The sequence below is a fragment of the Octopus bimaculoides genome, chromosome 1 (assembly GCF_046866305.1).
Source record: "Octopus bimaculoides isolate indiv1 chromosome 1, ASM4686630v1, whole genome shotgun sequence".
In the NCBI taxonomy this organism is placed as follows: Eukaryota; Metazoa; Mollusca; class Cephalopoda; order Octopoda; family Octopodidae; genus Octopus; species Octopus bimaculoides.
The window spans coordinates 22388325-22404365 of record NC_142928.1 but is presented as its reverse complement, the minus strand read 5'-3'; the positions used below and the strand labels follow the sequence as shown (position 1 = coordinate 22404365).

Genomic DNA, 16041 nt, shown 5'->3' with positions numbered 1-16041 from the left:
TCCATGTTTTTTGTTATTCCAAATATGCTCTTTGTTTTACGTATTCAACTATGTGGCACCATGTCATATGCTTCAGTCCTGTCAATCTATGTCTACAATTTCTAATTATCATTTTATCAACTAATAAGTGATCTTTTGTTGCCCTACATCTGTTTCCTGCATCTTTTCTGTTCTTCTGGAAGTAGATCGCTACTTTCCAGATGGCTGTATAACACTTCTGCCAAGACACCAGTAATAAGCTTCCATATAAGTGGTAAACAAGTTATAGGTAAAAAAATTGTTGCCAAGTTCCCTTTCAATGGAAACCTTGAGGCATAGCAGCATTCATCCACTTGTTATCCAGGCAAGGACATGACTTAGCTGCAAGCAGTCATCCAGTTATGCAGCCTTGTACTTCATCCAGGCCTGGTCCTTTCCAGTTTGCTATTTCTTTTAACTTCTGTCTCACTGTATATAGATTAATTCAAATGCCCTTTTGTCTTGATAGAGTTGCAAGTTGCCTTTCCACCTTTTTTAGCCAGTCTGTGCTTTCTTTCTGTTTCCCCTCCCCAAAATTCTTTATTTTTCTCTCGCATCTGGAATGAGCTCTTGGTATTGGCTTCCCTCTAATTCCTCAAAAAGATGCCATCTATTTGATTGGAACAGTCTATCCTGTTTGAAACCTTTGCATCTAGCATCATGTCTTTTCAATTTGACCTGTAATGCAGTCACCTTTTATGTCAATTCTTCATGTACTGTTTTTTAGCCCTTTCTTCTATCATTATTTTTTATATATGTTTTTTTTCTTCCTTTTATCACAGGTTTTGTAGGAACTCCCCAAGTATTGCATGCATAGCAGGCTTGCTACCTGCAGTCTATGGTACCATGCTTCCATTCTTTTCAGCTATTTCTTTCCTGATTATTCTGGCCATGTCAAGGAGGCAAACTTTTTGTAACAGTTCTACTGGGCACTCTATTCCAATTTCTTTTATATTCCCCTTGATGCCTTCTGATACTGTTCCCAAGGACCCAACAATAATTGGCACTCTCTTCACCATCTTCCTTTTCCATAGCCAGGCTATTTTGTACTTAAGAGGGTTGTATTTATCTATCTTTTCACCTTCCTTCAAGACTATTCATGAGGCAAAAGGGCATGCAAGATAAACAAAAAGCACATGTGGTGCACCTTGTCCACCACCACTAGGTCCAGTCAGTTATGCTCTAGTTCCTGATCTATTTGGATTGGGAAACCCCAGAGGATTTTGCTAGTCTCTGACTCCACCACTCTCTGTGGTTTATGCTCATACCACGTCTTACATCTCTAACCCTCACTTTTCGCACAGTTTCCAATATAACACTTTCGCTACCTGATCATGTCGCCACAACCTGTAGTGGTTTTGGGCAAGTCTAGGGCAGTCATTCGTGATATGAGCAATGATTTCATTCATGCTATTACAGATATGGCACAGCGGAGACACTTGCTCATTCCTATCATTATAATAATAATAATAATATCATATCAAGATTAACAGTGCATGACCTTGCAGGTGGGGCCCAGTTAGGAACTCAGAACACAGAGCCAGAAAAGCATTTTGTTTGATGCGCTAATGATTCTGCTAGCTTGCCACCTTAACAACAACAACAACAACAACAACAATGATAATTTGGGGGAGCGGGTAATTGATTACATCAACTCCAGTGTATAACTGGTACTCATTTTATTGACCCTGAAAGGATGACAGTCAACCTCAGCAGAATTTGAACTCAGAACGTGAAGATGGACAAAATACCACAAGGTATTTCACCCAGCATGCTAACAATTCTGCCAGCTTTGGGGGAGAGGAATAGTTGATTACATCAACCCTAGTCTTCAAATTGTACCTACTTTATCAACCCTGAAAAAATGATAGGCAAAGTCAACCTTGGCAAATGACAATGATAATAATAGTTTTGTATGCTTAATATTTCTCTCATTGACTTGTTACAATGTAACTTATTGTCTTTTATTTTTTCTAGGTCCCAACAATTATACAAAGAGATGGAGTAAAACAAATATTTGGTACTCTTTATGGGATATGCCAGATGTGTACAGTGCAAAGGATTCTTTGATAAAATATAAATATGCTGTGGGTATAAAATATTCAAGCAGACCTGGACAGTTCGACAGTGAACATTTTCATATTTCAGTTTTCTTTGGACCAAGCGTTCCTGGTCAGCATTCCAAGAATGAAATACTTCCTGTGAAATTTACTCAGCCATATTTTGACTGCGGAAAGTCAAATGAATGGATAGTTTCTGCTGTCTCACCCGTGATAGATTTCATGCCAAGATATTCACGTCTCACACATATGAGGAGACCAAGGTAATAAAACAGAAGGTTAAATATTTTCATAAAAGTTTGGGTTGTTTAATATTGTATTTATATTCTGCTTTTTATATTCAATTTATATTTTTATAGGTGCAACATGGTTGTTTTTGGTTCAGTCCTACTGTGTGGCATCTTGAGCAAGTGTTTTCTACTATAGCCCTGTACTAATCAATGCTTTGTGAATGTTGTGAATGAATTTAGTAGATGTAAGCTATGTGGAAGTCTATCATGTGTGTGTGTATATATATACTCTCTTTACTTGTTTCAGTCATTTGACTGTGGCCATGCTGGAGCACCGCCTTTAGTCGAGCAAATCGGCCCCAGGACTTATTCTTTGTAAGCCTAGTACTTATTCTATCAGTCTCTTTTGCCGAACCACTAAGTTACGGGGATGTAAACACACCACCATCGATTGTCAAGCGATGTTGGGGGGACAAACACAGACACACAAACACACACACATATATATATACATATACATATACATATATATGACAGGCTTCTTTCAGTTTCCGTCTACCAAATCCACTCACAAGGCTTTGGTTGGCCCGAGGCTATAACAGAAACACTTGCCCAAGGTGCCACGCAGTGGGACTGAACCCGGAACCATGTGGTTCGTAAGCAAGCTACTTACCACACAGCCACTCCTGTGCCTATATAATATATATATATATATATATATATATATATATATATACATTATTATGTAAGAATTTGATGTGAAAAATTATGAGAGATGGAGACTGATATTTCATACATCTTGACTTCATTTAATATGTTTCAATGATTTAATTACAATTATGTTGAAAAATAATTACTTTTGAGATTGATGTGATCCCTGCTATTTCTAGCAGAAGATGGGTCATCTTTGAGTTTGTTTAAAAGAGAGAGATTAAGACTTCAATAAAAAAAAATAATGATAAAACTTTATATTCAATGTTGACCTCTCCTATCTACAAAAATTTCTGGCAGAGAATTTTTGGGAAAGAGTGAAATAGTTTGCAAAAATGATTTTTTTTTTTTTAACATAATCATAATTAACTCATCAAAACATATAAGGAAACAAAGTTAAATGGCAGGTGGAGGTAGATTCAGAGATTCTAGTTTGAGGTGAATAGTTTTGTTTGTCCCAAATGAATCAACGGATCTAAACACCAAAATGGTAAAATATCTATGGAATGTCATGATCGTTTAACGTCCGCTTTCCATGCTAGCATGGGTTGGACGATTTGACTGAGGACTGGTGAAACCGGATGGCTACATCAGGCTCCAATCTGATCTGGCAAAGTTTCTACAGTTGAATGCCCTTCCTAACGCCAAACACTCAGAGAGTGTAGTGGGTGCTTTTACGTGTCACCCGCACAAAGGCCAGTCAGGCGGTACTGGCAATAGCCACGCTCAGAATGGTGTATTTTATGTGCCACCCGCACAAGAGCCAGTCCAGGGGCACTGGCAACGATCTCGCTCGAAAATCCTACGAAGGCCAGTCAGGTGGTACTGGCAACGGCCACGCTCAAAATGGTGTATTTTATGTGCCGCCCGCACAAGAGCCAGTCCAGGGGCACTGGCAACGATCTCGCTCGAAAATCCTACGAAGGCCAGTCAGGTGGTACTGGCAACGGTCACGCTCAAAATGGTGTATTTTATGTGCCGCCCGCACAAGAGCCAGTCCAGGGGCACTGGCAACGATCTCGCTCGAAAATCCTACGAAGGCCAGTTAGGCGGTACTAGCAACGGTATGTGTATGTGTTTATATTTTTATTGTTTTTTATTTTATTTTTTCCAGAATAGTTGCATTGGTTACCATGGATACATACTTTCGAAAAATTGATTTTAATGCCTGTCCTATAAGCATTGGAAATCCTTTACCAAATTATCTTGCTGGAATTGACAGATGTAAACCAACAACGAAGGTATAATAATACTGGGAGTACTGTTATATATAATGTTTATCTTAGACTGCCATACCCACGTTGCATTACTGTACCTTTGGTTCATACCACTACTTATTACTTGGGTGTACCAATTTTAATTCTCATCTCCAAAAATGTCATCATCATCATCATCATCATCATCATCATCATCATCATCATAATCATAATCATCATCATCATCATCATCATCATCATCATCATCATCATCATCATCATCATCATCATCAGTGTTGTCATTGTCATCAAAATTTAATGTTCACTTTACCATATTTGCATGGGTGAGATAGAATTTGTAATGGCAGATTCTCTACAGCTGGATAGCTGGATGCCCTCACTTCTTGTCAGGAACACTCATCTGTTTCCAAGCAAGGTAATATTTTCCCATGGCCAGACATGCTTTTAACTGAATGATGATACTTGTTAACAACCATTGCATAGTGTCAAGACAAGGGTATACACACATGCATACATACATACAGACAAAATACCACTAAGCATTTTGTCCAGCATGTTAAGGATTCTACCAGCTCACTGCCTTAATAATAATAATAATAATCCTTTCTACTATTGGCATATAGCGTAGTGGTTAAGAGCACGGGCTACTAATCCCAAGATTTCAAGTTTGATTCCAGGCAGTGACCTCATCATCATCATCATCATCATCGTTTAACGTCCGCTTTGGACAATTTGACTGAGGACCAGATGGCTACACCAGGCTCCAACCTGATTTGGCAGACTTTCTACAGCTGGATGCCATTCCTAACACCAACCACTCTGAGAGTGTAGTGGGTGCTTTTAATTACAGGCACAACAGAAACAGGAAGTAAGAGTGAGAGAAAGTTGTGGTGAAAGAGTACAGTAGGGTTCGCCACCATCCCCTGCTGGAGCCTCGTGGAGCTTTAGGTGTTTTCATTCGAATAAACACCCACAACGCCCGGTCTGGGAATCGAAACTGCGATCTTCCAACTGTGAGTCCGCTGTCCTAACCACTGGGCCATTGCGCTTCCACCTACTGGTAATAACATACAGTTATACAAGTGGAGGAATTAAACTTTATTTTAGAAAAGTATAGCCTAGGCTAGGGTGCGTCCTATGCAGTCGTGCGTCTTATAGGCCATCAAATATGGTAAGTCTACTTGTGTATATCCTAATATCTAAAAGACGTTATTCTAATCTTTCAGTGCAAGCATGTATCTGGTTATGGCTTCAAACGAGGAGGTTACAAATGTGTCTGCAAACAAGGCTATAAATACCCATCCCAAATTAAACCACCATTCCAAGGATCAATTATAGAACAAGCTACTCAAGAGGAATACGAGTATGGTTTTACATGCACTTCCATTCAACGTAAGTATTATGTATGTGTGAGTCTGCTAAGGTGGACTTTGCCTTTCATCCTTTCAGGGTTGATAAATTAAGTACCAGTTGATAAATTAAGTACTAGGCCTTGTGCCTAGAGTAGAAAAGAATATGTATGTGTGAGTGCACATGTGAGTATCTGCGTATATATATATGTGTGTGTGTGTGTGTGTGTGTGTGTGTGTGTGTGTGTGTGTGTATATGTACATGAGTGTATGTATGCATATGTGGGTGTGAGTATATGTTCATAAGTGTGTGTATGTCAGTGTATGCAATACAACAAGTAATACTAATATGCAATGTTGTGTAATGTGTGGTTTAGAAGCTTGTTTCTCATTCATGAGGTTCCAGGTTCATTTCTGCTGTGCAGCACCTTCTAGTCTTCTGTTAAACCTGTCATTGAATAATACCTTGTGAGTGAATTTTGCAAAATGGAAACTGTGTAGAAGCCTAATGTATATGTATGCATATATATGCATATATGTATGTATGTCATTATTCAGTTTTATTTCAAAATTTGTATGCATGTATGCATGCATGTATGTACGTGTATGTATGTATGTATGTATGTGTGTATGTATGTATGTATGTATGTATGTATGTATGTATGTATGTATGTATGCTCCCTTCTATTTTTAAAAATTTTTAATCTTTTCCTGCAGAAGGAGCTGGTTTCTAACAAAGATACAAAGTTCCCTGTCACTGGAATGTAAATAACAAAAACAAATTTATATTTTGAGCTTCAAGAAAGTTTTGGATATTTTTATTGTTCCACTTACAGATTGTATTAATAGTGTGCATATTAGATACTCTTTTACTTGTTTCAGTCATTTGACTGCGGCCATGCTGGAGCACCACCTTTAGTCAAGCAAATCCACCCCAGGACTTATTCTTTGTAAGCCTAGTACTTATTCTATCGGTCTCTTTTGCCAAATTGCTAAGTTACAGGGACGTAAACAAACCAGCATCGGTTGTCAAGCAATGTTGGGGTTCAAACACAGACACACAAATATACACACACATACATATAAGTTCTGATGGGAATGTTTCACTAATATTCCTTGTGTTGATGCTATGTAAAGTTATATATGTATATGTGTTACATCTGTCTGTCTGTCTGTTTGTTTGTATGCATGCATGTATGTATGTATGTATGTACATACGTACATATGTATGTAAGTCTATCAAGTGTTGGGCTCATTAGTCACCAGTGCAGCAACAAGTATAAAGTGTAATTTTGTCGGAGTTCACAGTGTCCTTAGTGGTCAGTGATGGTCTTCATCCATCATGAGTGGACAGACAGCCATCGTACATATATACATGCATACATACATATATGTATGTATATATATACACATACATATATATATGTATGTATATATATATATATATATATATATATATATATATATATATATATATATACATACATACATAATAATAATAACATGTTATTATTATTATTATTATTATTATTATTATTATTATTATTATTATTATTATTATTATTATTATTGTTATTATTATTATTATTCAGGTCACTGCCTGGAATCGAACTCGGAATCTTGGGGTTAGTAGCCCGCACTCTTAACCCCAAGATTCCGAGTTCGATTCCAGGAAGTAACCTGAATAATAATAATAATAATAATAATAATAATAATAATAATAATAATAATAATAATAATGATGATGATAATAATGATAATAATAATAATAACATTGAAAAATACCTTAGGAATGAGAACCCAGGTTCGAAATTTCCCCAAGAGACCTGATGAAGGCTGGAGGGTATATTAGCTGAAACGTGTTAACAAGAAACAAGATGAGGACAAATATCCATCAAATGTAAATAATGTAAATAATGTACATAATGCCTCGGCCACAGGCCCAATTAGCTCTCCGCAGGAGCTCGCACAAAAGTCTACACAGTGTGCAGCTTTTAAGCCAGTATAAAATAATATAGTATAAAATATAGTAAAAAATAATAAGCTAGTATAAAATAATAACAGAATTACATGAGAATGGTTAGTGCTTGTGATATTTTGGTCTGCTGAAGTGCTATTGTACCATTCAATGATAATAGGGAGCCTCACTAGCATGACAGGTTCTCTGAACTGAGTCTCTAATAGAATTATTGTTGTAGTTGTTGTTGTTGTTGTTGGTGTTGGTGGTGGTCCCAGGTTAATCCTTTGCAGACCAAGACCAAATTCATAGGTCATAGGCCTTGCAGTGACTTTAAACAAAGGTTCTGCCACCATGACCACCTGTAATTCTTGAAAATAAGATTTCGGAACCCAATGATTCATTCCCTGATGTGATCTGCTGTCAAGGCTTTCCAACTTGATAAGTTGCTATCATTGGCCTGCATATCACATTTGAAGACAGTCTTGCAGTATAAGAATGGTAGCCTAACAAGCCTGGATGCAAGTGACTGACTCTCAGTAAAAGATGTCTTGAGGTTTCAGCCATCTATTTGGATGTGGTTGCACCACATTCACAGTGTGTAATCTAGTTGACATTGGTAATGGATGTATGTGAGCTAGAACTGAAATTCCTTGATAACCATACATCCTCAACACTTTCACATTCCCACCAAATGCAAATAGTATATAGAATGCTAACTTTATCATCGACATTTTGTATTTCAGGTCGCAAAGTACATCTTGGAAAACATTACAATACAACAATGTACAGGCAACAGCAGAGTACATTAAATATCAAAAGAAATATCAAACGTAGCACTTCACGTCATCGTCGAAATGCTTATGATAAAAATAATGCTGTTAAGATCAGAACTCTTATGAAAAAAATGGGTGATGTAAATAAGATAAACTGTCATAAGCAACCTCCATCAAGCTTGTCATTGTCTGGATCTGTAATATATGGAGCTGAAACACAGTTTGAATCTCAGGCCAGAACAGCTCTACGCCTGGCACATTTTCTGAGCAGCTTTTTACAAAACAATGAATATAATGTAAATTTTGGAATACTGAAAGGAGGACAGCAACTTCAAGAAGATCACATGTTTGCTGAGGTTTTATCTAACGTGATGTCAGACCACAAAATACTTTCTTCTGCTGTATTTTTTGACAGTTACCAATTTATTGGAGCTAATGGAACAGAAAAAGCTTTGTTTGGACCTTGGGCTTATAGAAACAATCATGGTTTTTGGGCAATAGATGCTGCAGGGTTGAAAGAGAGTTATTTGAATACACCAGGGTTCATGACAGCAAAAGAACGTTTTAGATCAAATATAAGTGAATTGAAAGAATTCCATATTAAAGCATTTGTGCGATCTGATCGCAATGGAACGAGTCAAAAACATTTTAAATACAGTGATTTGGTTTACAAAGCACCTACTTTTAAGTCTGGTCAATGGAGCGGACCAACTTATCGTTGCGATGGAAGAATTGACAAATGGGTCATCACTTATATTGTTCCATTTTTTAGTCGGAATATATATCTCTCCTCTGTAAAGTTTACGTAAGTTAACAGTTTATTTATTATTATTTCAGATTTATAGATTCTTATTTCCAAGTCCTTTTTCTTTGTTTTTGTACAATTTCATGAATAGGGAAGGGCCAAGTGAAATCATAGTTGTGTCTATTGCCTGTGTCACATAAATGGTACCCATGAAATCGTAGTCATGGCCGTTGTTGGTAGCATGATCTTTCAAATGTTGGGCCTCACAGAGGCAATGACAATTAACTGAAGCTTTTGGTAATGCAGTGCATTGTCCAAATGCTTGCCACAAAGTAAACTCTACTAATGGTACACTAGGTGTGAGGTGGTGGTTTTAAGCTGAGCAAAAGATTAAGTCTACCAACCAAGAACTCAGAACATAGAGATCCACCAGAGCTATTACCACAAGGCATTTTGTCAATATTCTCACTATTCTACCAATCCACATCCATGACAAGGTACTTCTACATGATCGACACCAGAAGGTTGATCGGCAAAGATGATCTTGGCAGGATTTGAACTCTGAATATAGTGAACAGGAACAAATACCACAAAGTATTTTGTCCTAGCTCAAAGAATTTGCTATTTCCCTACTTGCCTCTATAATCCTGATATTCTGAATAGCAAAAATGTTTAGAATTAATTGATACATTTTAACAATTCTTACTGTGTAAAGTGTATAACATTCCAGTACAACTGTTTTACTGGGTTCCTAACAAGAGCTATAACTCTACTTGCCCCAGTCTGTGTGACTGTCAGCAGGTTCCTTTCTCACTACAAAGCTAAGTAATTAACAACAAAAAGAGTTTCAAGCTGTAAAAATAACAATAAGGAAATGTTGGAGAAAAGAAGGGGAACCTAGCAGGGAGTAAAAGATGGTACCATTGTAACAAAATTAATTGGGAATAGGATTAATCTGAATGAGATGTAGTTTGGTTTTGTGGTGGGAAGAGGTACCACTGATGCCATATTCATAGTGAAATAAGTACAGGAAAAGTACAGAAGTGCTTAGCAGGAATGAATCCTTTTACTTAGCATTTGTTAACCTGGAAATGCTTTTGACATGGGCTCTGATCTGATGATCCCTGACAAGGAATGTACTGCATAAGCCATCAGCCCATCAAAAGAGGTACAGTTGGCAATGTATGATGGAGTGCAGAAAAGTTCCTGGTTTTGAGGGTATTCCAAAAGGTCTGGTTGTAGGCCCAACCTTCCGAGTTCTTTTACAGGGATTAGAAAAACTGACGGACCACTGCAATAAATGTATGTGAATCTGAGAGTGGAATATGTAGAATAAAATTATAATTAACTGATCCTCTTTATTTTCTTGCACCCAAAACCAGGAACTCTTCAGCACCTCCTTGTAAGAGTCAGCAATGAATATAATGAATTTAGCATATATATATATATATATATATATATATATATATATACATAATTAAGGGATCAGCAAAAATATTTACTGATCCCTTAATTATGTTTATAAATATATATGAACTTTTAAATAAGTTCTCCACCGATAATGGTGATTACATACCGAAGGGCTTGGTAAAAATTATTAATTGTTGATTTATTAATAAATTAATAAATTGATAAACCTTTACCCTTTTAATTTGTATATATATATATATATATATATATATATATATATATAGAGAGAGAGAGAGAGAGAGAGAGAGAGAGAGAGAGAGAGAGAGTGATTGTTCATTTAATGAAGGGTTTAGTGAAGTTTCTCTTTTTAGATATGAAACATTGTCAAGTGTTTTCGTAGACTGCAAATAAGAAAGATAAAAACTGTAGAAAGAGAAAAATTTAAACAGTCTAATGTGATGCTATCCACATTTTGGGGTCTCTATGTTATATAGTAGAAAGTGCCACAGATACTTATCATAAAGTACTCTGTTAAACTATGAGTGTGGAGTATCAGAGAGTTAATCCGCTTGATATTATTTTATGCTATTTACAGCTTTATGTGCTGGTCAGATCTTATTTAATTTTTCCTTTATTTTTAGAGGTATTGTTTTGGTTGACATAGACCTGAAGTTCTTAGATATTAATCAGTGCCAACAACCATTCTACATTGCTAATGCTTTTAAAAACACTGCTTTATGTCCACCATCTACAAAGGTAAAGCTTCTAAATATAATTTATATATTTTACAGTTTTATAGATTTGAAAGTTTTATGGAAAAAATAAGAAAAAAATGTGTTTTTTTTTATCTATTACAACACTTAACTCACTTTAGTTTTATAACTGCTGTTCATTTCTAGTAATTCAAGGCCCTAAACTATGTCCATGCGTGTGTGCATGTGTGCATGTGTGTGTGGTGACAGCAGACTGGAGGTGCCTAGTTTAGTGGTTAGGGTATTTGGCTCACAATCATAAGGTCACAAGTTCGATTCCTAGCAACGCATTGCATCCTTGATCAAGACACTTTTTTTCATGTTGCCCCAGTTCACTCAGCTGGCAAAAACGAGTTGTACCTGAATTTCAAAGGGCCAGCTTTGTCTCATTCTGTGTCACGCTGAATTTCCCTGAGAACTATGTTAAAGGTATGCATGTCTGTGGAGTGCTCAGCCACTTGCATATTAATTTCATGAGCAGGCTGTTCCATTGATTGGATCAACTGGAACCCTTATCATTGTAAGTGATGAAGTGCCAGGTGAGAGAATATGACCTAGTGGCTAGGATGTTGTACTCACAATCAGAAGATCATAGTTTCAATTCTTGAAACACTTCATCTTGTATTGCTCAGTGACCACGCCAACAATTACTGAGTGGAACACCATGCACCTGTCCAGGCAACATCAATTTCTTGGAGGGAGTGAACTAATGAACAGCACTTACATTTGATCACTATAAACGAATCATTTGAGCAAGAAACTACAGAATTGTCTTTCTTGGACTATGAGAGTCTGCTATTATATATCTGACTGGATTCTCATGGCCTTGATCATAAGTTTGTGCAATCAGAGATGATTGAGGACAAAAGAACGACAGCAAAATATTCTGCACTCACCCTGCCACACACACACACACACAAACACACACACATGCACACACTATTCGTATATTATGTCTGAGGGCAAGCACTAACTGTTGGCTCTCATTAGACGAAAACTTTTTACAACTCTTTTCTTTACAGTGTTCCCCACTGACAGGTTTTGGTTTTAGTTTGGGTAATTATGCCTGTAAGTGTAAACAAGGTTATGAATATCCTTTTGAAGATGGACAAACTTGGTTTGAAGGGGTCAGTCTGGAGCTGGAATGGTCAAAGAAAATGCGAGCTGAACCCAACAGGTAAGTTGTAAATTAAATAAATACTTGAGCATGTTCATTACCAGAGTCGCCTTACTGACATTTGTGCCAGTGGTACGTTAGAAAACATTCGAGTGAGGTCATTGCCAGTGCCACTGGACTGGCTCCTGTGCAGGTGGCACGTAAAATACACCATTTTGAGCGTGGCCATTGCCAGTACCGCCTGACTGGCCATCGTGCCAGTGGTATGTAAAAGCACCCACTACACTCTCGGAGTGGTTGGCATTAGGAAGGGCATCCACCTGTAGAAACTCAGCCAGATCAGATTGGAGCCTGGTGTAGCCATCTGGTTTCAGCAGTCCTCAGTCAAATCATCCAACCCATGCTAGCATGGAAAGCAGACGTTAAATGATGATGATGATGATGACTTGGCATTTATGTTGATGATTCTAACAGGTCAGTTGTAAACCAATGCATGTACACTGCTGGTTGCACAGACATTGATGACCAAAGAAATATTCCATACAATTATGTGGCATTCATAAGTCCTGCTGTTGTTGTAGTTATTATTGTTATTGTTGTTAAGGCGGCAAGCTGTCAGAATCGGTAGCACGCCGGGCGAAATGCTTAGTGGTATTTCGTCTGCTGCTACGTTCCGAGTTCAAATTCCCCTGAGGTTAACTTTGCCTTTCATCCTTTCAGGATCGATGAATTAAGTACCACTTGAGTACTGGGGTCGATGTAATCAACTTGGCCCTCCTCCAAAATTTCAGGCCTTGTGCTTATAGTAGAAAGGATTGTTGCTGCTGTGCTGGCGGCGGTGGTGGTGACAGCGACGGTGGTGGTTGTTTACCCTTTGGTCAGATTGAGCAGACTTGCCATCAAAGGTGTATACATACATACTTAATACTGAATGCATACTTTAGGGAACTGACAGACACCTTTTCTGCATACCAAACAAGGCCAATTTCTTAAGGGCACTAGAATTTTGCATTCTTCTTCATTAACCAGGGTTTGTGTATCTTCTAGGTTTACTTTTACAGTTCTCATAGTTTTAAACTCTACTTGCATGTTTGGATCTTGGAACTTTCCCTTTGCCTGAATTCTTTGACTGATTTGGTACACAGGGGTTCCCAAGAACAGTCAGTCTTGAACTCTTATATTATAGCCTGGATAATCAAAATAAACAGGAGTGGGGATGAGAACTGAACCTGATGTCGGTTACAGTAAATAAACATTATTATGATGTCACAACTTTTTAATATATTTAGATTGGTTAACTTTTGGGAGACTAACAAAAATTATATTGATTTAAGTTTTTATACAGCAAGACACTTGTTTGCCTTCCTCTACCATATTCTTACCCATCAACATCTGACATAAACCTTTTCCCTTTATACCACATCCTTCTGCCCAGTCATGAGGTCATGTTTTGCAAACTGCTAAGTGACCTCATTAGTGGCAGTAACAAAAAAGAAACAAACACGTAGTACATTCTGTAAAGTGGTTGGAGTTAAGAAGGTCATAGAAACCATATATTTCTTTATTGCCTTCAAGGGGCTAAATATAGAGGGGACAAACAAGGGATTAAGTTGATTACATCGACCCCAGTGCGTAACTGGTACTTATTTAATCGACCCCGAAAGGATGAAAGGTAAAGTTGGTCTCAGCGGAATTTGAACTCAGAACATAACGGCAGATGGAATAGCGCTAAGCATTATCACCCGGCGTGCTAACGTTTCTGCCAGCTCTCTACCTTGGTCATAGAAACCATAGGAACAATACCAAATCAAACATTGGAGTTTGATGCAGTCCTCTGACCTATCAAACCCTGTCAAACCATCCAACCCATGCCAGCATGAAATATGGATGATATGATATGATATGATGATGACTTGTTTGGAGATGCAAATTAAATGCACGTAAACTGCTCTTTTAATACTGTGTTGAGTCAAAAGTTTTGCAATATTTTGGTAACTTATTTCTTTTATTCATCAAGTTACAACAAAAGCAGCCTAGCGTTCAAAGTTCTGATTCATGGTTCACTTCCTGCACTCACAACACTTCATCAACAAAAAGAGGGTGGAAGCTTCAGTGAAGGAGTTCTTCACCTCAAAGGACAAGAACTGGTATTAGCATGACGTTGAAGAACTAACAGAAAGGTGAAATCAGACAGTGCAACACAGTGGTCCCTACTTTGAATGCTAGACTGCTTTTGTGGAAACTTGATGAATAAGGCAAATAAGTTACCAATATATTGTATAAAACTTTTGACTCAACACAATATTGCATAAAACTTCAGGAGTGACATCACAATATCTCAAAAATACTATTTTTATTTCAGGTTACATCTTTTACATTGCCGGGTGGCAGCTGGACCAAATGTGAAAATGTCTCCTCTACTTCTTATCTTAATGATAACAACTAATTGGATAATTATTGCATTTTAATTATAGTCAGTGTAAAGGCTGACTTTAAAAGTTGCTCTTTCAGCCATTTTGTATTTTGTCTAATTTGTTTTTTAAAGCCTGACTGTATGTATAAACAATAAAATGTTGAAATAATCCATTTGATATTGCTTCTACATTGTTCATTTCTATTAATCTCAAGGAGTGGCTGTGTGGTAAGTAGCTTGCTTATCAACTACATGGTTCCGGGTTCAGTCCCACTCTGTGGCACCTTGGGCAAGTGTCTTCTACTATAGCCTGGGGCCGACCAAAGCCTTGTGAGTAGATTTGGTAGACAGAAACTCAAAGAAGCCCGTCATATATATGTATATATATATGTGTATGTGTGTGTGTATATGTTTGTGTGTCTGTGTTTGTTCCCCCCCAACATCACTTGACAACCGATGCTGGTGTGTTTACGTACCAGTAACTTAGCGGTTCAGCAAAGGGACTGATAGAATAAGTACTAGGCTTACAAAGAATAAGTTCTGGGGTCGATTTGCTCGACTAAAGGCGGTGCTCCAGCATGGCCACAGTCAAATGACTGAAACAAGTAAAAGAGTAAAAGAGTAAAGAGTTAAAGGCAGCAAGCTGGCAGAAATGTTAGCACACCAGACAAAATGCTCGTCTATATATAATCCATCTTTATGTCCTTAGTTCAAATTCTGCCAAGGCTGACTTTGCCTTTTATCCATTCAAGGGCACTGGGGTTGATGTAAATGACTTACTCCTCCCCCAAAATTGCTGGCTTTTTGCCAAAATTTGAAACCAATCTCTAAAGTGTTGGTCACTTTGTTCATAAATTAATGTCATTTAAAGATGCTGTCAACAGAATGATGGTCTAAATAAGTTAATTGAAAGATTTCAAAGTAATCTTACAAATTATAATTATCACACTGTCTGTGACATCTGGGTGACATTTTCTATAACTATATAAAATCTGAAATCTAACCGAATCCAATGACTGGCACCCATGCCAACCTCTCCTTCATTGGACACTAAACTCTGCTTGCGAAGACCTGTTGGGGCAAGTGAAATCGTAATTGAACCATACTCGATGACTGGCACTTGCACCAGTGGAGCACTAACAGCACTGTCCGAGCATGTTCATTGCCAGAGCAGCTGTCTGGCTTCTGTGCTAGTGGCCCGTAAATAGCACCATTTGAGCATAATCATTACCAGCGTTGCCTTCTAGCACTTGTGCTGGTGGCACATTAGAAAATCATTCGAGCGA

At 37.6% G+C, this 16041-nt stretch overlaps 1 protein-coding gene across 2 annotated transcripts in view; it reads left to right on the top strand.

Moving 5' to 3' along the window:
* The window catches only part of LOC106878076 (uncharacterized), a 25049-nt gene extending 10116 nt beyond the window's left edge, over positions 1-14933 (top strand). For both annotated transcript variants that reach the window (XM_014927169.3, XM_089349388.1), the window contains 7 exons: positions 1996-2341; positions 4134-4260; positions 5463-5628; positions 8289-9123; positions 11115-11229; positions 12248-12402; positions 14705-14933. In XM_014927169.3, the coding sequence (XP_014782655.1) occupies positions 1996-2341; positions 4134-4260; positions 5463-5628; positions 8289-9123; positions 11115-11229; positions 12248-12402; positions 14705-14810 (1850 nt within the window). In that variant the 3' untranslated portion in view covers positions 14811-14933. The remainder of the gene's footprint in view (positions 1-1995; positions 2342-4133; positions 4261-5462; positions 5629-8288; positions 9124-11114; positions 11230-12247; positions 12403-14704) is intronic.
* The last annotated feature ends 1108 nt before the right edge of the window (positions 14934-16041 follow it).